We start from the raw sequence: 20,935 nt of genomic DNA, 5'->3' as shown, positions 1-20,935 counted from the left end.
TTCAAATATTTGATAGAATAAACAATTTTAGAGTGAAATGACTGAGCTGTCCACACCGTAGTGCTGAAATGAGTGCAGTGCTGTCAGTCACTGTGTGTCATGATCTGCTTCTTTTGTCACTGATCTTTTTATTCATTCAATCATTTACACATTTACACACATTAAACACTGGATGAAGTAGGCTCATTAGTTGCTGACCAATGTTCTGTGTGCCTTCAGATCAAAATGATGACCAAACCTTTTGGAAAGAGTGGAGACATGAGCGAGCTGGTGAGTTCCCTTGGCTGGCTAGAGGAGGATGTCAGCTCACAGGACGGAGATGAAAGTCCAGAGATGAGGGGGCGCCATGGCCTTATTGTAGGGGGCCGTATCCACTCCTGCAATGAACTGGGCAGTGAGGATATGGAGGAAGAAGAGGAAGAAGATGATGATGAGGAAGTTGGACCAAATGGAGAAAAAGCTCCCAAAAGAAGAGGGCCCAAGAAGAAGAAGATGACCAAAGCTAGACAGGAGAGGTTTCGTGCTCGGCGGGTCAAGGCTAATGCCAGAGAACGTTCTCGTATGCACGGGCTGAATGATGCCCTGGATAATCTGCGTAGAGTGATGCCCTGCTACTCCAAGACACAGAAGCTTTCAAAGATTGAGACTCTACGGCTGGCCCGCAATTACATCTGGGCTCTTTCAGAGGTGCTTGAGAGTGGCCAGTCCCCAGAGAGCCATGGGTTTGTGGAGATGCTGTGTAAAGGTCTGTCTCAGCCCACCAGTAACCTTGTGGCTGGCAGCCTGCAGCTGGGACCTTCTTCAATGACTCAGGACAAGTGTGGAGGTCCTGGAGTGGTGGCTGGCCATCCCCTCAGTTATCCGTCCCCAGGCCTTCCCAGTCCACCCTACGGCTCTCTGGAGGCATCTCACCTCCTCCACATGAAGGGATTCAAGGGGCCTGTGTATGACAACCCCTCCCCTAATGAGTGCAGCAGTGGCACTCCACCATACGACGGGCCCCTTACTCCCCCCCTCAGTATCAGTGGCAACTTTGCCCTGAAGCAGGAGCCTTCTCCACATGAGTCAGAGAGGAACTACACACCCCATCCAAGCCACCATGCCCACTATCTGTCATCACACCATTACCCGACTTCCACAACTGGCAGCCTAGCAGGGGGGCCTCAGGCCCACCCACTTTTTCAGGCTTCTCGTTATGAGCTTCCCCTGGATATCGCCTTTGATTCCTTCACACCCTCTCACCTGGTCACCTCTCAGATGGGCACCATCTGAAGTGTGAAAGGAAGAGTGAGTGACTGCTATGAAACTGTCCAGAGGAGAAGTAAAACTCCGGTATAAACTGCTGTTAAAATGACGACCATGGTACTGACTGTATAGAGAAAATGGTTACAACAACATTTCTGTTGTTAGTACTCTGGGAGAGCAATGAATGCTCAGAGAGACAGAGAGAGACTCATCACCTCAACTCAATCTACCTGATTCAAACATGCACCCATAACATTATTATTTTATTTATTCTTTTTTTGTTCTGATTATGTGTTAATATTTAGATTATTATGATTTCTCAACACATTGCCCTCTCAGTTGTTAAAGAGCGGAACTAAAGATTAGTTTACCAAATTACACATCCATGCATTGCTCAGATGCTTCAAAGTTTGAACAAAAAAAATGAAAACTTTATAAGAAGATCTGCTCAATTGATCAATTGATCCAACTCAAATTGTGCACTGAGGCCAACAGCAATTGTCCTACACATTGAAACAAAAGCAATGGATTTATTTATATCTGTATTTAATATTTATTTTGACAATGTCTCGTCCTTTTTTATATTTTTCTCAGCACAGTTTTTGTTTCACTGTCTTCTTGGTTTGTTGCCAGTCACTGGTAGCTCTACTGTATTTAATTTATTTATTTGAGGTTTTTCAGGTTCTTGTTCATTTAGTGTCATGGTTCTTCTTGTCATACTGTACTGTTAATATTTTGCTGTTTCGCACTTAATTGAATAAATATTCTTATATTATATACTATTTCTATAGTAACAATGTGTGCCATGTGTTTTCTGACGGTTTGGTCTTTAGACTTAATGTTTTTGCAGTTTCAGTACATCAATCCATGTGAACACCAGTGAAACTTTAAATATAGTGGACTTTTTCATATGTGGTTGTCATATTGTTAAGTACATATATTAGGTTTTTCCACAAACTACACTAAATTAGAGAAAATGTTAATTTCTAAAGCTAAATTATGTAAATCAAGCTCTTTTTCTCTATTTTGTAATTTTACAGATTTGGCCCAACTAAAATATAGCAAAATAACATGTTTCTAGCAGTAATCCTTGGACCTAAATGTTTATATTTCAAAAATTATAAAATTATACACAAACAACAGCAAGTGCAACATGTATGAGGTTAAGTTTCTGGATAAAGGAGGACTGCATGGCTGGGTAGAGATTGGGTGCAGAATGTGAGCATCTGTGTTTGTGTGTGTGTGAGAAAGAGAGAGAGAGAGAGAGAGAGAGAGAGAGAGAGAGAGATTCTGTGTATGATGTCATTCAAAGGCCTGCGCTGGGGTTTCTATTAGGTCAGACAGGAGGCTGTTGTGGGCCATGGGAAAACAGCTCTGGGGAACAGGTGAACATGTCACAGAGGCTTTTCTGAGTCTCTATCGTTAGCTTTCTCTCCCACATGTCACATTTTCCCATCCAGCTCATGCCAAAACACTGTAGGGCAAGAACTCATTTTCACATAATTCATCCACAGTCACTGAGAAGCCTGACATTTTTATTTAGAGACACAGCATATGATTGTGGAGACGGTTACTTAGACAATACTTATAGTATAATACTTAGACAATAAATCTTATAATAACATAGGAATTTCAAAAAGGTAGATTCAAATTTCATCAAAGCAGTAATCAAACATCCCGTTTTCAAATCAGTTCAAGCCAGAGATATATAAATGTTTTCCCAACATAATTATATCACTCAAGTAATGACCAAAGAATCAGTTTTGACTTTAATGATAGTAGTAAAGGACATGGCTCTTGAAAGAAACAAAGAACAGGGTGGCAGAGCGCGACGATGGAGTGGTGAGAACAAGAGCTGGTGTGTATAAGAGTGTTTATACTTGTTGTCCTTCAGCCAATTGTATGAGGGGAAGGTGCTCTGGAGCCTGTGGTCCAAGAGGATGCCCCCCACCCCTCTTTAGCTACCTCTCCAAAGGTTTGTCTTTTCCAGTCTTGGCAACAGTGGGGAAAGGCAGGAGAAGAAAAGGGAACGATTGTTTTAGCGGGCGCCACTGGTCTATTGTGAACGCAGCCTGTTCTTTCTCTTGACCTGTGACCTGTATTGTTGTTGGGCTTCTCATTTGGGGAGGGCAGACAGCTGGGGGAACTGCAGGGGGGGGTGGGGGGGGGGTGTTGCTGATGGACAGCTGGGCCAATTTGGGGAGAAAGAGAGAGAGAAGAGAGTAAGAGCATGAGAGGGATGAGAGAGGGACAGGGGAATTAGTGTGTGTGCTGCAGAAAAGAAGAAGAGGAAAGAGAAGGAGAGGGCAGCAGAGGTGACTGAGGTCCTCGCTCCTCATTCACAAGTTTGTCCTCTCTGGTCTTGCATGTCAACCTTGGCACAGAATGACACATAGCTTTACACACAGGCAGACACTTGGCCTGTGAGAAAGTACTGGCAGAGTTAGCTGGCGTACACCCGCTTTGTCTTTGCTGTTTTGTTGTGGCAAGAAGACGATGGCAGGGTGGGGGTGGGAGGTGGGCATGTGAATTATCCTCTAGAGTCCAAATACATGAGTGGGTGGATACGGAAATAATCCCTGCAAATTGACTTTGGATACAAGATTACAGAACACAGCGATGCAAGGCAGTCTCAGAGATTGGGACATGGTGGAGAGTTGGATATTTACACAGGACAATTCAGAAGTAGATGTAGAAATGATATCCCTGTTGGGAGCATTTAGGGGTTAATGCTCATTGTAAATAATGAATTGTGTAAAAATGATGAGGGGAAATACGTTCTATGGTTAAATGTCTGCTGTAAAGCATGTAGCTTATACTCTTCAAAGTGGCCCTTATCTATGATGAGTGTTTCCTATGGGGAAACAAACACATGTTCTGTGATGCCATCTTGGTGGAGACAGCAGAAAGCAGATCACAACCTGTAGCTGAATCCCCTGAGAGAGTGAGATGTCGGAAGTTTTGTTGTTTTGATTTGATTTTTTTAAACATTACCTTTTTAAACACAACCTAAGCCCTATGTGATTAAAAAAAATAAAATGATAACCATGAATGTAATTTATTTTGGCAGGGGAAGGATGACAAATTAAATTAAAACAAATCTAAATAAAAAATCTGAGGCTTTTAAAGTTCAGTTTAAAGCTGGCTCTACACTTTCCACTTGTGCTTATATTTTAGTTTCCGTGTACAGCAAAACTTAATCCACTGGCCAAACAAGAGTAGCTCATATTAAAATGAAAAGGTCCTGATCCATAGGAGCTAGATGGAGGGATAAAGCATTGTGATTAAGATTGTATTAATGGGGCCATAGGAGGCTGGAAGGCTTTAATCAGTGTCTGTGTGTCGATAATCCCTATGCCTTTAAGCTGGGGCGAACACAGTGATCCCCCTTCCTCTTGGGCCTCAGCACACATGGACACACACACACATTTGTCTCTGTGGGGTGCATAGGGACATGGGTGCCCAGGTTGAGAGGTGGAGCACCCCAAATTGGAGACGCCCAAGACTTAGCGGAGCAGCTGGTAGAAGAAAGGCCAAGAGGATGGATGGAGAAAGAGATGTGGGCAAAGACAGAGAAGCACAATGAGAGTTGGCACGCTGGGAACATAGTGGAGGGTTAATTCCAAATGATCAAAATTGGGGACTTGGTCAACATTGAGGAAAAAGTGGTTAAAAACAAAAAGAAACAAACAAAAAATATATTTGGCCTAAGCTGATTAATTGATTAATTGTACTTGCAGTGGAAAGTAATAATAATTCGAAGTTAGCAGCAAAGACAAACATTATTTATGTTGGAATAGAGCAGCTCACAGGTTCATTACCTATGGAAGTGGGTGAAAAAAGATGACATTGTGCAAGTGAGGACAAGGGGTGGACCTTCCCCTCCCAGAGTTCTCTGAGAGTAGTAGGGTGTAGGAGTTAAAGAGCTTCTAATGGGATCTGGATGCTGTCGTGTTTACCCTGCCCCCTCCCTTGCACGCCCACTGCATTGTGGAAGTTGCTGGGCTTAGGGACACCACAATGGGCTGAGTGTAGGGACAGATGGAGGTCCCTTTGGAAGAGGGCACAAAAAACAGCCAAGGTAGGAGGGCTATGGTGTCTGAGAGCAGCCTGCATGTCAGACTTACTAGATACAGGGGTGGGAAAGGAGAAACAGAATTTTATTTTTAAAAACTATTTATGATGTGAAGACCCGCCTAACTCCTGTTTTTTCTGGAAATGTTTCAGTATAATGATCACATTCACTGGTACATTCAATGTGACACCTCTCCAAACAGCCTCCATGAATGCCAATCTAAACACTTATACATCTTCTTTAATATATTCTCACACTTTCATATGGGAAAAGGTGAGTACAGCAAAGACCACAGCAGCGAGGAAGCTGTAAGGGCATCTTTATGTGATAATATGTAGTTTCATTTGGCCTTTGTTTGTGAGAGGTTAAACCAGGTCACTGAAGAGGGTAAATGCTTATGTCATTCACTGAGGGCAGAGCAGTGTGTGGAGCATTAGGGGTGAGGCCTTGGTGATAGATGCTGATGGGAAGGAGAGAGGAGCAGCGTTGGAGGAGGGTTGAGGGAGGTACTGGTTGCAAGAGCAACAGATGGGGTCGAATGGAGAGCTCAGGTTGTAAAGTTTCTGTTAGTAACATCTGTCCGTTTGTCCATCTGCTACATTTGTATTACAGTTTGTTTAGCAGAACAGACTTTAGTTATCTCACTAAATCTCTTTTTTCATTACAATTTGAGTTCATCCTAATAATTACTATGTGGGACATAAGGACATGCTCCCACCTCAGTTATGATCCAATAACATCTAATCATTTTTTCCTCCACAGATAAGCCTACATCAGGCTACTCTCTTTGTTCATTTTCTGGAGCACACATAAATAAGTGGATTGACCCAGGATATGCGTATAAACCCTGATTAGAGTTACATTAGCAATTACTGTAAACATACTCTTAATCATCAATGCACATATGAAAAAACACACCAACCATCTCATTAGTAAACAGTTTGTGTATATATATATATATATATATATTTAAAGAAATCAGGCACATTTAATGTAAACGATGTCCAAACCTAATACTTTGACAGCAAAATGTAAATGAGTAGCGGAATACTTCATAGCAGCTAAAACACCCATGAAACTAGAAGCATGACATTTTCATTAGAAATGTTACATCACCTATGGGTATTTATTCTTTTTTTCCTCTAAAAATATTCTCTCTCCAATTTGCTCTGGAGTGAGCGGATAAAAGAGAATTAAGCAGCTGATGTGGGCTCAGTGGCCAGAGTGTTACATTAGACATTAATCCAGAACAGTGGAAGGTTGCAGAAGGGATAGCATGTTTTAATCCTGCACTCCATCCAGCCAACCCTCCCATCAGACACTCGGAGAGGCACACACACCTTGAACTCAGCGTCTCATTTTTGCTACATAAAAACTCAAGACTTTGTACAAACTTTGACAAATTATAACATTGTGGAATCTTTTAATTTAGGATTCAGTTTAACCATTACTATGTGACAGAGTTTATTTATTTATTTTCTCTGAAATATGGGCACCAGTCCCACAGTTCCCATTGTCAGCATCCAGCAGGATTTCTTAAATCTCAGTCCTCCTCACAGGGTTGGACAAGTGTCCTGGTGAGCCCTCTCAGTGCACACTGTCCCCCTATATGTAACAGATGTTACAGGGGCAACAGTTGGTATTGAAAGGGAGGGGCTTCAGGCCATCTGTCCAGGGTCAAGGTTTGAAAAGGGGTGGTAGGGATGGTGGCACGTTTGGGAAAATGGCAAGTATTTGGTTGAAAAGAGTGAATAGAGACCACATTGTATTCCTGCTGAATGTCTGCTTTTATTTCAGATAGAACTTGTGGAGGTTTTGAGTGAGAGATTTGGAATTCTAGAAAGTCTGTTTGTGTCACGGGAGAGCAGTTTTAGTGCTAAAGCGCCATCTTGTGGCTAAAGATATTACAACAAGGAAAGTGTATTATTTGACAGAACTTTATTATTTTTAAACAGCCATTACTTCAGACTTCTTAGCCAATAATATAAGTGGCACAGTGCACTCTTAAGATTTTTGTATAAATAAAAAAAACTATTTTTAAAATCATACAGAGTCCATCTGAGATTTAAGCCTCAGGAGAAAATGGTCAATGTCATCTCGAATCTCTGCCAACCTTTTGTGACAAACTTTTCTCTGAAAAAAAGACAAAAAAGCTGAACAACCACTAAACAAGTGCATTAAACAAAGTTTTCATTTTCTTGAGCTGCTATTTCCTTTGGACACTTACAACGTAGATCTTCAGCCTCTCTTTTTCCATGTTGTAAAATTCAGCCACAGTTAGCTCTGTGAAGTCCTTCTTCATGGTTAGGAATCCACAGTTAGGGGAGCGTTTTATATGTTCCAACCTGGTCAGGAGGATATTTTAAAGACATAATAGCTAAATGCTAAACACACACACACACACAAATAAAGGAAGTTGCCATGCTTTTCTCACCAGGGATCGTCATCTGGCTCCCAGCCCTCCAGTTCAATCAGACAGAAGAAACAGCAGGCCACATCAGGCTCATTCACACTGGGGCAATGGACAAACCCGGCCTTAGCCATCTGCAAAACCAAAACAACAGCAGCCATCATGTCTGCAGTATTTTTATACAGACTTCTACAACACAAAACTGAAAGATTCAGGAGCAGAGGATTGTCTGCTGTTTGACTCTTGGGGGGGGTTATGAGCTGGTAATATTGTACACAGTGTTGCTCACCAAGCAACATGTCAGCAGCTCATCTATCAAGAAGAGACTAGGGTGGGCAATAGGAAGGGTCTACGCACTGGACACTTGAAGAAACAGAATCTGACACCTGCTTAGGTGTAAATCACAAGATGTCACAGCCTTGGATAAAAAGGCTGGGGTATCATTTATGTGTAAACTAAGTTGGGAATGTTATATAACAAAGGACATTACTTTGATAAACTTTGTGTGCCATCATGGAAAGGCACATGTACAAGGACTTAATTACCAGTAACATAGGCATTCTGTTAAATAAAATATTTTATAATTCAAAGCTTTAGAAGAGTTTGTCATAGTAGTTAGTTACCTTTTCAGGTGTGCAGTTACAATCCTCTCTGAAAGGCCAGTCTTCAAAGCTGCGTTCACGTAAGTCATGACTATACATTTTGTCATATGAGTAAAATCTGGTGCTCAGTAAATTAACGTTCACCATGTCCTTAGCCCAGCGTGTATTTGATTTACAGTCTCAGTGCAGACATGTGCTCAAGGCCCACACTGCCACACACCTCCACACACACTTCCACAGGTGTTTGCAGGTGTGGTTGATTTCAACTCTGCTCAGGTCACAAGTGGGCGGGGCCATAATAGGGAAATGAGGTCACCAGAGTCCATTGAACAAGTGCAGCAAGTCTACAGATCCTGTGACTTGTCATGATGTGCTGTGATATTGTGTACACTTTGTGTTACTGACTCAAAGGGCAATAAAATAAGTGCTGTAGTAGCAGTTATTATTATTATGCAACTATCAATAGTATACTGTCATTCCATACTTCCATACTTCAACACACACCGCCTCTCCCGGACACTGGCATCAGGCACTGCACTGCAGAGAGATGGAAGTATAGTCCCCACAGAGGGCGGACATCACTACCCAGCACATTATCTTACATGTTTGTTCATTTCTTTTCAAGACTGAACACCTGTAACTTCTAAACTGTGGAACTGAGGACAGACTAGGTGCCACATTTACTCATTAGCCCACCTTGTGGTTCAAAGTTGTATTAGTGGTGAATGTGTTCTACTGCATCTTCTCAATAAAGCCTGCAGGACCAATATCCACTTCAGAAAATGTCAGTATTTTTTGCACATTTTTTTTAAATCAGTTAATTGTGTTATATGTTAATTGTCAAGATTGCTCCTCAGACCAATTAAGAAGTTTAATGAAAGCAAATAAAATCTGTGTATAATTAAACATGACTAAAGCCACAAAATGTTCAGTTTTCTTATTAAAAAAGGATATTACAGACTTCAGAGTTCTCTTTCCAGGTAAGAGTATTTGAGCAAAAGTAAATAGAGCCATATCATTAGAAAGATGATTGTAAAATATAATGGTTTGTGGTGTAACCTTAGCATGTTTATGACAGGAACAGTTCTGGTCTGCAGTGTGTCTGTAACGCTACCCCTCAGGCTCTTGAGTACTGAAATGTGCTTACAGCTGTAAACTGCTGTCCTTTTCCTCTTCTAACCTTCTAACCTGATCTTTCTGCAGACTGCCGGGGGGTGCTGAGACACACTGTGGCTGTTTATAGGGCTGAGAGTGTGTGGTTTTTATACTGTGAGCGTATCGCACTCTGAGAGGTGATGTCGCGTAAGGTCTTACTGAACGGTAAGAGTGAGTTGGACATCTAGTCATGTCACATTACAGTATGGCAGCTCCAAGTGGCCTGTGTGGTGGGTGGCTGCTCACTGCAGACAGTGCAGAATAGCATTTACTTCTGAATTTTTGCATGTCTGTGTTACTGTTGTCACTCAGCATTTTTCCATACATCGAACATTTTCCCTGTTTTTCTCTATTTCCTCCCAGGATAACTGCAAGTGTGAGGGCGACTGACATTTCAGAGTTCATTGGTTGCCTTTCAGATAGATTTGAGAATCCATTCCCTGTTCTGTACCACAAATCATCTCTTAGTGTTCATCTTCTCTCATTTTACTCTATTGACATTTGACTCATTTCTCTACAACAGTATTCAGCAGTCTGCCCTCTTCTTCTGACAAAACTGCCCTCACTTGTTAAGGTCTGCCAAGATTAGCTGCTGGAATCTCCTGTTCTGGCTTTGTTTTCACACAGGACTGAGAGCCCAGAGGGAGGGAGGAGATGTGATGTCGGGAGGTGTGACAGAGTCAATGTGTTTGCGTCTCTTCACTCCACATGTCCCTTACAGTGCCATCGCATGCTGCTGTTTGAATATGCTGCTCTTGGAATTTTTTTTTAATTAAAGAAAATTTAGTCATTTGTTTCCTTTCACCTGAAGAGCCCCGGCAGGTTTCATGCTGGAGGGGATTTAAAAGAGGAAATCCTGTTATAAAGAGCCAGGGTTGGAGATTGGAGTCAGTAAGAAAAGTAAGAGCACCAGGGGTAAAGGTGTAGCCAATGTGGAGCACAGGTAAGAAATCTACCTATTATTATTATTATTATCATGCTGCTGTTGTGTGTGTCTGTATGTGTACACACGTGTATATTAAAGTTACTGATCCTTATTCTTGTGTGAACTATACATGTATTCATAGAGCTTAGAACTGTCCTGACAGCTCCACCTGTCTTCTGCTGCTCCCATGTCCTGACTGAACCCCGCACAGCTGTTTCTGCAGGAATGAGTTTTAATGCATGCACCATCTAAATCTGTGTAAACCCGACGTGCTGTTGCTGCTGATGAAGGCAGGAGTGAGACTACATGTTGGTGCATGGATGGGGTTGACCCCTTTTTTCACTCTCAGCTAAGGAATGTCTGAGCTTTAGAAATAGACTCTGTTCTGAATAGAAGATGTGTAACAAATTGCTGTGTTGTAGAACACACTGCATAACAACATTAAATGTGTCAGCCCAGAGGAGAACGATATGAATGAATAGTAAAATGTTTCAACAAGAACCTATAATGTGTGAATGTGGCTGGAAAGAAAAGGCACCCTGTCCTCCGATGCATGGTGTAAAAATGTCAGGGGCATGTGAGAGTGTGACAGTCAACATCAACATTCTCTATCTCTGTAGGCAAGTGTGGATTCACAAGAGAGGCACATCCACCTGTGTACACATTTCCACACATCCTCACAAAACCCAACCCCCTCCTCTCTTTTTTTTCCAGGAAGGTATGACTGATCAAAAACATGTTGCCAACACAGCCAAATAACCATAAGCATAGCCAAACACGAAAAGAAGAGAGAAATGTTTCATAATCAGTCTGTAAAGTTTGGGAACATTCTTTATTTTGCTATTTATTTATATATTATATAGTTAAAGAACAAAGCACTACAGGAATACAGATGTTTTTTTATTGACAAACAGCTATGAGTGTATTATTTTGGTAGCTCTTACTCTGGAGAAGAATGCAAACATGGATTTTTTTTGGCAATGGAGACAATAGATTTTCTGTTTATCCTGGATAATTGATGGAAATACTTTTTGTTTCACACCGCCTGCAACAACTGTTCTCAACAAAACTCCACTTTATTTGTAACAATCAAAAGAAAGCATCCTGAATTATTTACATGTTTCCTGGAGAAAGAAAAAAAATGAATGCAAGAAACACTGCTGGCCACATATCCTGCACACATCCACACCTGATCAATAGTCTAAATTTAGTGAGATGATTATCCCTCACAGTTGCAAAGTGATATGCCTGTCAGACTTGCAGGCTCAGGCCAGTTCAAGGGGAATGCAGAAGTCCTTGTGTACATACAGAGCTGTACTTGTTTTTGTATTAACAGTAAAACTGTGTGCCTCAAAAACCTCAATATTTGGACCGTTTTCAGTTAATAAGCAGTGATTTATTATCTTTGTTGAAAGGGCAATGCTGCATTATGAGATACAGTTCAAGTATGCTGACGCCTGGTGCATGCCTGGCCAGCTCACCTCTGACCTTCATCGGCAGCCTCTAAATTCACCACCACAGTGCAAGGAGACACCCAAAGCATACAATGTATGACCAAATGCAGCCAGAACAGAAATCTCCTCCATTTTAACACACAAGCAAAATCTACAACAAAAAAAAGAAAAAGGGCAAACTAGCATTTCTGGAAAGTCACAAAGTGCCTGCAGGCCCAGGCTCATGAAATATGACCAGAATTTATGATCACCAGAAGTAGCTTTTTGACACTGTGTTTGAGCTGATGTAAGGAAGTGAGTTAATGCCTGTCTGGCAAATTTCAGCGAGTGTAGATTTACCGTGTGTTTCTCCTGCAGGAAAGAATGCGGAAGATGGATCTGAGCATTATTTGAATGGCTGAGTTTGATGTAGTCTCTTCCACAGGGCCGATATATCTCTCACAGGCTGTCGCTGCACATCAGATGAATAAATCCTTGTAAGTCTTTCATAGGCAGCAGTCATTCCTTTAGCATTTCACCTGCTGCGATTATACCGTGTGCTACATTCTGCTGATATAAAAAAACATTTTCAGTGAGGATAGTGGTCCCAGCAGCTTTGTCTACACAAGTCTGTGGAATAGATCAAAATAGCTTGAGTGAGGTATATCAGGGTATTTATGAATTCAGGCCATCCACACTGTAAGCTGTGCGTCTTCTGTCCATTCGGTTTTGTCAGTTGACATGAGTCTGGAAACATACCACATTCTCAGTTAGCATGGGATCATTTTCAGTTATGAAACTTATCCAGACTGCTGTCTAGTACCCCTATCAATCTTTGACAGAAGGAATTACACCGTGTAATAAAGTGATGACCAGCAGAGGGCAGCAAAGGTTTACTACTCACGATTTACTCTCTCAAGCAAGTTGTGCAACCTCACTTTAAAAATCAACTATTCAAAACATTTAATTTAAAACTACCATGGTTGAAGTGTCAGTCTATTTTTGTTATTGTGTTGTGTCTAATATTTCATAATTAGACCACTATGTCTTTATCATCATGATTTGTTTCAAGCTAGATATAAGCCCAAAAAAACCTGTTGGCCCTGGTTAACAAAAAATTCAAAACATTGAGCACTTTCTTTTCTGGCTTGGGATAACATCATAATAACCTCCTTAAAAATAACTAATTATAAATGCAGCATAATGAATAGGTAACACTTTAAAGACAATTAATTAAATGAAACAATTAAAAAACAAACAATTAAAAAATTATGTTGGATAATATAATATTATTTGTCTCCTAATGGCTTTTTGCTGATCCTGATGATGATTTTTGCACATATTTTTGACACATATTTGCAGAAATCATCTAGTCTCTGTCATGATGATCTACCTACAAATGCAGCATTGTTTTTCCAACTTATAGGTAAAATACTTCAAATGATCTGAAGAGATGTTTGTACGTGAATGACAAATGAAAAAAAAACTATATCCAATGATGCGCTCCCATCCAGAAGTGACAGAGATCAGTACACCTTCTCCAGAATAATGACCTTTAAAGTGATCTGATCCAGTGATCTGGTCTCTCTGCCTCCTCTACCTGTTTCTCTGATCTCCCCTCTGCTCACATACCTGTCCAATAAAGCCATCTGTCTTCTCCCTAGTGGCCTTCACCCCTGTCCCCTGTCCCCTCATTCCTCCTGCCTTGTCCTTCCTCTGTCTTCCTGCCTATGGATGATACAGGATCTCCATGCTCCGATTTCACCCTCTCATCATGACATCCATTAAAGTGGCGCTGGGCCCTGGGCCCCTGTTGGCCCGACAGCACATTAGCACTCGGACCATTGAACGCCAACAAGGACTGGCTCTGAATTATTGATACCAACACAACTAATGAGGAAACCCTATCTCTGCTCTTTTGCTGACACACACACACAAATGCTAAGGGAACGACTTGCACAAACAACAATATTGATAACTATTGTTCCAGTTGATAGTGTCCCATTTTCAAAAACATTCTCAGTGCTCAGTCCATTTCTGGCATAATGTGTGTTTGATCCAAGTATCCACAGACTCAGACCTCTTTTCTAATCTGTTTTCATTGCACTATAAGATGTTTGTTCCGTACATTTAAGTTAATTAGTCTCGTCATTTTTTTTGCTGTTGCATCTTTAGCAGCCTTTGTTAAGAGCTGCCATATGTTCCATAACACCAGCAGCTTTTATTCAGTGGATTTTACCCAGATGTATAATCTGAAAAAATTTGGGTGGGTGTTTGTTGCATTTAAGCCTCCTAGTGTTTACATACAGTGGCTTAAATGTGTGCAGTGGTGCTTCTGTGCAGCGAGGTTTTGGAGGTGTCAGCCTCCTTAGTATTCACTCCAGCACCCTGTGACTCACAGCCTCAGACTGAGAGCGTGAGAAGGGTGGTGGTGGTGGTGGAGGTGGGAGGGTAGAGATAGAAAAAGGAAAAAGGGGAAGAGAGAGAAAGACAAGAGGAGGAACCATGAACATCAGGCAGCATTTTCTGTAGCCCCGGGCTCACGTGTTTGTATCTGTGTGTTTGCAAGCATGCCCGCCCAAGGGGATTAATTTTTTGACAGCTTTGTTAAGCCTTCTCTTAAGCGCTGATCTTCTCAATAACATCGTGGCTGTGTGATTTTGAAAGCGTTTCTCTCTAGTCATCCTCTGATTTCGCTTCACGAGGCAGAGAGAGAGAGAGAAAGAGGGAGAGAGAGGCAGAGACTTGTGCTCGAACATGACTGCAGACACTGTTTGAGTGGCTCCTTGGTGTGTAGGAAGTGGACCATAAGAAGCTGGCTGTGAAGCTGTTCTTCAATTAGTGACTGCATTGCTATGGTCCACAGTTTTAATTCTCTGCAGTCCTGTGCCCAAATCTGTCTGCCTGCGTCTCTGTATTCCATCCTTCTGGTCGTCTCTGCTTGTCACTCCACGTCTCTTCATCCCTCTGTCAGTTTGTATTTAGCTTAATCTCTGCCCCTCCTTCTTCTGCTTCCTCCGCTCTGTCGCTTTCTATTTCATCTCTCCTTTTTTGCTTGCCAAACCCCCCCCCCCCCCCCCCCCCAACATTCCCAGTCTAAATTCCATCCAGTTGACGACAACATAGAGAGGTTGATAAAAATGTGTAACCTTGCTTGGGCAGGTTAGGAGATGAGGAGAAAAGGAGAGAAGGACAAAGCCACACAGATAAAAGGTTAATCCTCTAACAAGTCCACGTACACATGGAGTCAAAGGACAGAGAGGGGGAAGGGTAATAAACAGAAAATGCAATGAACAGATGTGACAATCAGGCTCACTTTAAGGGGGAGACGTGTGAGGAGATTGTTGCAAACAGAGAACCAGTAGTTGGGGAGACGGCATTTCCAGTCAAGCTCCGTCTTTCCTTCATGACTTCCACTCTGCATGATGACAAGTGTCTGCTGCTGTTTCCATTGGTCGAGCCTGCCACCAATCAGAGCAGAGGCATGTAAGGTGCCTTTAGGTTATACCCAACCCCAAAAACAAGAAGCAGAGAGAGAGTGGGAAAGAGAGTGTGTGTTTTACAGAGAGAGACCAAAGCAGACGCTGACTTTTACAGTGCATGAGGACCTTCCATTGAAATGATACAGTTAGGGGAAAACTGCTTGTCAGCTGTTTGTTGGAGACCACTGCATTTCCTCCTGGCTGCTGTGGAGAAGAAGATCTTGGCTCTATAGCCTGCCCCTGTGATTGGCTGTCACACTTTAGGCTCTCCCTCTCCCCCTGTCTCTCTCTCTCTCTCTCTCTCTCTCTGTCTGTCCTCAGGCTTACCTGAGCCACCACTGCAGAAACACCGGACCCCCTCCTCCAAACACATATACATACATACACGCTCACTCTCTCTCTCTCTCAGTCTCTCTCTCTCCCTCACACATACTCAGTTTTTCACCTGGAAAGAGCAGGCGCAAGAGACGGCATGTGCAGCAGCAGCAGCAGTCTCTCCTCACATCCAGTGCTGCCTCTCTGAGTTGCCTCTTTCTGGAGAGTGGAGAGGAACTCTGAAAAGAGATTTTGGAGCCATTGTCCCCTTGGCGAAAACAGGAGAGACGGGGGCAGTGAGGGGAACACTTGTCAACCCAGGGACACCAAAGGCAACAACACAATATGATTTTAGGTGAGTTGTCGCTTTTTGGTGCATGGGATTTTGGAGAGAGGTCGGTCATGTTGTATCACTAATCCCTACTTAAACTTGGACACCAGCAGCTCTTTATTAATAGTGTGCTCTGCTGGGTTTCCATTCCACACAAGACATCTGTCAGCACTGAAAGCTGGCATAACCTTTAAATCATGGTTAGTGCTTGTAATTACGATAATAGTGTGCCATTAATATGGCAGGTGTGAGTGATGACAGGGAAGGTCAAAGTGTTAGGAGCTGGACTGTATCATTATGGGCTGTTTGGTCACATGACCAGACCTTACCATTCTCATGTTCTGCTAGAAGAGGTGAAGAGGGTTACATCTCAACTTACTGATGAAGTGAGAAAAGATAATTTTACATAAATAGTCTGAATTTATCTGATTTCTTCTTCTTTCTTACACTAGTACCTTGTTTCTCCCAAATCTTCCTACAAATGGCATTCCAAAAGAGGATTCAGTCCTTATTATATACATTACTGCTCTGTTCTTAGTCAGCCAGTGCTTTCTTCTTTAGTATGCTGGTCTCATAGTGGCCATGTCTGAGAGAGGGGGGGATCTGAGTGGTCTACATAGTCAGCTTGTACATTCATACAGAGAACGGGGGCTCGCCACACAAGTCAAGTTATATGACCAAATACTGGCTGTGTGGCTCTGTGGGCAAGATAGGAAGAACTTGAGTGTAATTTAATAAGCATTGCAGTGTGCATCAGCTTCAGAAAGTGTTCTAGGGTATTCTAATTTGTGTGTTTGAGGCTAGTGTGTGTGGTTATTGTGTGTATGCGTGTGTGTGTTCTAAATGTGTGTGTTGCTATGTGCTCCGCCGGAGAGGCCACTTTGTTTTAACGCATGCCTGGACTGATTCAGGCGCAGCTCTGCTCCTCTGCTCTCCCGGCAGGCATGTTTTTCAAGCAGACATCTTTAATGATTATAGGGAGTCATGTAGTCTGAGGTGTGTTAGTTTGAAATGTGCATTGAAGACACCTGTAAGCTAAAGGCATGAAGCTTGTCAGTAAAGTTCACATCTAATGAGAAGTTCACACTTTCACTAAACACTCTGTAAAACTTGTTTTCCCTTTGTTGCATCACACACTGTGGGTTTTTGTTTGTTTGTCTTTTGTTACCTGTTCTATATTTCCAGTTTCTGCAGCTGGTCAAAACTAAAGAATCACCTGACTTGAGCCTCCTGGAACAAGTACTATCTTGATCAGCTTGCAGGTGGTAGCAGCTCACGTAAATGATATTTGTCAAGGACGTGTTAACACCAGCATTACCCTGCAACCACAGCCTCACTGTAACAAACAGGCAAACTCACCCAGTGGTTTGAGTTGAGAACAGTTATTACAGTGTGTATTTATTTTAACTCTTTAACTGTATGTAATAAAATGAGGAATGTAACGTCTGTTGTGCAGTACCATAAATTAGAACTTTGCAGCATCAGAGAATGCTGTCTGTGTTTATGGCAGATTTTTTTAGCAGCAGGCTGATTTGATGTTTAGACAATAATAACAAACCCATAAATACCAAATCTGTGTTTCTGTCATCGTACCTAATTGTTTTCTTTTCTTTCACTCCTCCTAAATGCTGACCTAGACTTCTTCTTATTGTGCTGTCACTCAGATTGGTATCTTCTATTATTTCTGTCTGAACATTAAGCTTTTCCTTCACCTAACATTCTCCTCTGTTTGCATGATGATGTGGCAACTGAGCGATTTGACATTTCTTGCTTGCCTCCTCAGAAAAGGGTAATGTCATTGTAATGACCTTAACAATTCTGGCGCTGGTTGATCACGACCCCCAATCAGCAAATTTCCTGATTCAGCTCGCCGATACAAATCTGCTGTGTAGTGATAACATATCTCTGATAAATTTCAATATATATACAGCGTTTTAAAATGAGGCTAAAGTGTCTCTGTGAGTATGTCTGTGTAAACTGCAAGCGTCACTAACTGTTTTGTGCATGGATATTAGCCTTCATCCATCCTTTGTTTAGTATGACCTTGAGCAAATAACCTTTACCAGTGCTGCTCTGTCCTTGGTGTTGTGTTTACGCTATGCTCACTAGCTTTGAAAGCATTCTGGAGTCTTGGCAGAGGTCTTTGGCCAATGTGATGGCGATGACAGTCCTCATATTGATAACAGTAATGGATGTTTGGTGGCGCTGTGCAGTGTACTCTATACAAACCTGCAGGCAGCCAGAATAGCTGTCTGCCTGACGGGCTCTGCACCAAGTTATGGAGTATGGGGCTGCTGCTGTTATGTGCTCTTGTATACGTGCATTTGGACAGAAAACACAGTAAAGCAGCAAGAGAACAATGGCGACCTAAAAGAGAACATGATCACCGGTCTCCTGTTGGTGTAGAGCCTCTCAATTGTCTGTTGTGTCACTGTGATCAGTCGCCATGTTGTCTAAAAAAACCCTCCTACGCTTTCTGCTCTTGGATGCCTGCAGGGAGCTCCTGGTATGGATTTCTGATAAAACCGTTGGTAACATTCTGTCACCCAAGATGTTGGATGATGACTAGCTGACAAGCAAATCCAAAATCCTCTTTTTGAGCTGCGTCTTTATGTTTTTTTAGGTGGTAAAGCTTCAGTCATGTCACAGTCAGTTCATGTTTGGATGTTGCTTTATGTCTTATCTGTCTTGTCCGCTAGAGTCAGAACTGACCTCCTGAGCTCAGGGCCATGCAGTCTATCTGTCTCTTTGTCTTTGTGTTTGTGTGCCCACTCTTGTCTCATCTGTCTTCATAAAGCCTGTCTCTCTGTTGACCTGTCTGCATACCTATAGCTCATTTGTTTCACTCAGGTCTCTCACCTGCTTGCACACACTCACCTGGTTAAAGAGCTTAAAGAGACACTAGAGAATATGTCTTCCCAATCAGTAGCCCCCCCCCCCCCATTTTCGGTATGACTGCATTGGTCCCTTTGTTTATGTCAAAGTGACATATTAATTATATTAATTATAACTGCTTATTGAGGGCATTTTGGTATGCATGGCACAGTTTGGCTTTAGGCTTCTTTGCATATTTGAGATATAACTGGAATGCTTTAGTTATGCTAAAATTTCTGCAGATACATTTTCAAGTCTTGTGCATTTTTTCTGGCCAAGGTGCAGTTAACAATACTGGTTTGCAAAATATATATAATGTATTTTCTTACCATGTGTATAGCTGTAACAGTACTGCTTGATGAGTAGCTCACTGCATTTGACCCGCTTTGCCTTTTAATAAGTCTTCTGTGTAGCAAGAGATGGATATTCCCCTGATTGTACTTACAGCAGGTCACATATCTCAGAAGTGACCTGGGATACCAGAGTAATGCGGCACCTATCTGAAGGGAGACTGCATTATGAGTGTGTTAAGGACAGTGTGGGGCTACAGTACTTTATGAATAAGTGGCACAAGTGGCAGCTCTCTTTCTCTTCTTTCTCTGGCTCATTTGTGGAGATCCCTCCTCAGTCAAAAAGCCACTATAACAGGTCTTTTCCTTTTCTTCATCTCTCCCCTTTGCTCTTCTCTACTGCTCCATTTGTTTATGCTGGAGTGACTATGTGTCAGCAGGCTGTCAATACTGTCTGTAAGAGACTCTAATGAATAGGCCTGTTATTGGACTGGTGGGAAAGCAAGCCTTTGTGTCTGTGTGAGTACATCAGTGTGTTTGTGGCCCATCAGTGTGTGTAGCACTGCAGAGCAAAGGGAGGTGGAGGTGGCTGCTCTACTGACTCCCACTGCTCCACTGGCCTCTCTGCAGTGCCCTCTGTCAAAGACCATTCATTAGCATTAGAATGATGCAAGGGCATGTGTAGTTTATTTATTTATTTCCAAATAGATTATTTTAGATACTTTGTTTTACTCAAACACTGAATAGATATGCCATGCAGTTTTATTTTAGCACATCTTGTATAAAATGTGCTGTTTATCCTACACACACCAGGGCTAACACCTGCCCCCACCAAAAGCCTGCTACTGCTGCTGCTGCTGCTCTGTGAAGCACAAAAATGCACCTGTGCGTGATTATGGTGTCACATTAGTGCATTCACCAAGGCAGGCGGGCTGACTACTTACTGGGGGATCCTGGGGCTACAAGACACCTGGGATTTGAAGCCTAGAAGATGTTCTGTATGCTTCAACAGGCAGTCTGATCACAAAGTGGAAAGAGGCACAGATGATTCTTCATGCTGCAACCTTCTAGTGTTTGCATACTGCTTCCTTCATGTTTTTGTCATCTACTTTCTTGATGTCTTTATCTTCTTTTTCTTTTTATCTTAGTGATGTCTTGTCAAATGCCCCTGTTTATGAATTTTGGCATGACACAACACAGGTGTGCCCTTTTGCCAATACTGGTATTGAATTACCTTAATACCAAAAACTTTTAAAAGAAGTCACTTTCAAAAGTTTCCCATTGTTTTAAAATTGCATTTTAATGGTTTAAAATGAGACTCAATCAACACATTTAAAGCTATTGTCTTTTCTTTGCCAATCACACTTATAAAAAGTAAAAAATGAAGCTGTTTTATTGATAAACTAATGTGATAATTCCACATCAGGGTTAGAAGATGCAAGAATAACAATTTCCCAGACAGCAGCCAAGCGTAAAAAGGTTGAGCAAAGCTAACGTTTGGCGGCGATAGATGTTGCATTAATCATGCCTGCTCTATTTCTGTGTGCTCACAAGAGGAGAAGAAGAGGAGGGGGGAGATAAAGAGAAAGAGGAAGGCACGAAGATAAAATGGAGTGAAAAGTGGACTCATGAAAGAGAATTAGCTTCATCCAGCTCTGGGGAGAAAGAGGAAATTCCTCCGAGTGCTGTTGAGATAGGGTTTCACACAAAGACCAAAAGAGAAATCAATTCTCCTTGAATTGCAGCAAGGTCAATTCATAGGGACATGGCTAGTGAGGAGGAAGCTAAAGGGGAGGAG

The 20,935-nt window shown here is 42.1% G+C and overlaps 3 protein-coding genes across 4 annotated transcripts in view; 2 read left to right on the top strand and 1 right to left on the bottom strand.

Annotated features, from left to right (window-relative positions):
- Positions 1-225: 225 nt before the first annotated feature.
- On the top strand, positions 226-1,272 carry neurod4 (neuronal differentiation 4). The gene has a single exon (XM_028410219.1). The coding sequence runs from the start codon at positions 226-228 to the stop codon at positions 1,270-1,272; it is 1,047 nt and encodes a 348-aa protein (XP_028266020.1).
- A 6,049-nt stretch (positions 1,273-7,321) lies between these two features.
- On the bottom strand, positions 7,322-8,551 carry birc5b (baculoviral IAP repeat containing 5b). Its single transcript, XM_028410220.1, has 4 exons — positions 8,354-8,551; positions 7,755-7,864; positions 7,548-7,665; positions 7,322-7,453 (listed from the first exon to the last, which is right to left on the bottom strand). Exons 1-4 carry the CDS (start codon positions 8,477-8,479, stop codon positions 7,364-7,366), a joined length of 444 nt encoding a protein of 147 aa, XP_028266021.1. The 5' UTR covers positions 8,480-8,551; the 3' UTR covers positions 7,322-7,363.
- Positions 8,552-10,254: 1,703 nt separating this feature from the next.
- The window catches only part of znf385a (zinc finger protein 385A), a 52,605-nt gene continuing 41,924 nt past the window's right edge, over positions 10,255-20,935 (top strand). Inside the window, exon 1 of one of the 2 annotated variants that reach the window (XM_028410215.1) lies at positions 10,255-10,430. In XM_028410215.1, the coding sequence (XP_028266016.1) occupies positions 10,418-10,430 (13 nt within the window). In that variant the 5' untranslated portion in view covers positions 10,255-10,417. Of the gene's footprint in view, positions 10,431-15,425; positions 15,998-20,935 lie in introns of those variants that run through there. The other variant, XM_028410216.1, reaches the window with a different exon arrangement.

This window comes from Parambassis ranga, chromosome 7 (assembly GCF_900634625.1).
Source record: "Parambassis ranga chromosome 7, fParRan2.1, whole genome shotgun sequence".
Lineage (NCBI taxonomy): Eukaryota > Metazoa > Chordata > Actinopteri > Ambassidae > Parambassis > Parambassis ranga.
Note: the sequence above shows the minus strand (reverse complement) of the source record. Positions and strands in the feature narration are given on the sequence as shown.

Excerpts from the sequence above, each read along its gene's own strand:
- neurod4 (XM_028410219.1), top strand. The coding sequence starts at position 226 with ATGATGACCAAACCTTTTGGAAAGAGTGGAGACATGAGCGAGCTGGTG.
- birc5b (XM_028410220.1), bottom strand. The coding sequence starts at position 8,479 with ATGGTGAACGTTAATTTACTGAGCACCAGATTTTACTCATATGACAAA. Across the intron at positions 7,865-8,353 it reads GTAACTGCACACCTGAAAAG|ATGGCTAAGGCCGGGTTTGT; the intron begins GTAACTAACTAC and ends TTGGTTTTGCAG. Across the intron at positions 7,666-7,754 it reads GAGCCAGATGACGATCCCTG|GTTGGAACATATAAAACGCT; the intron begins GTGAGAAAAGCA and ends CCTCCTGACCAG.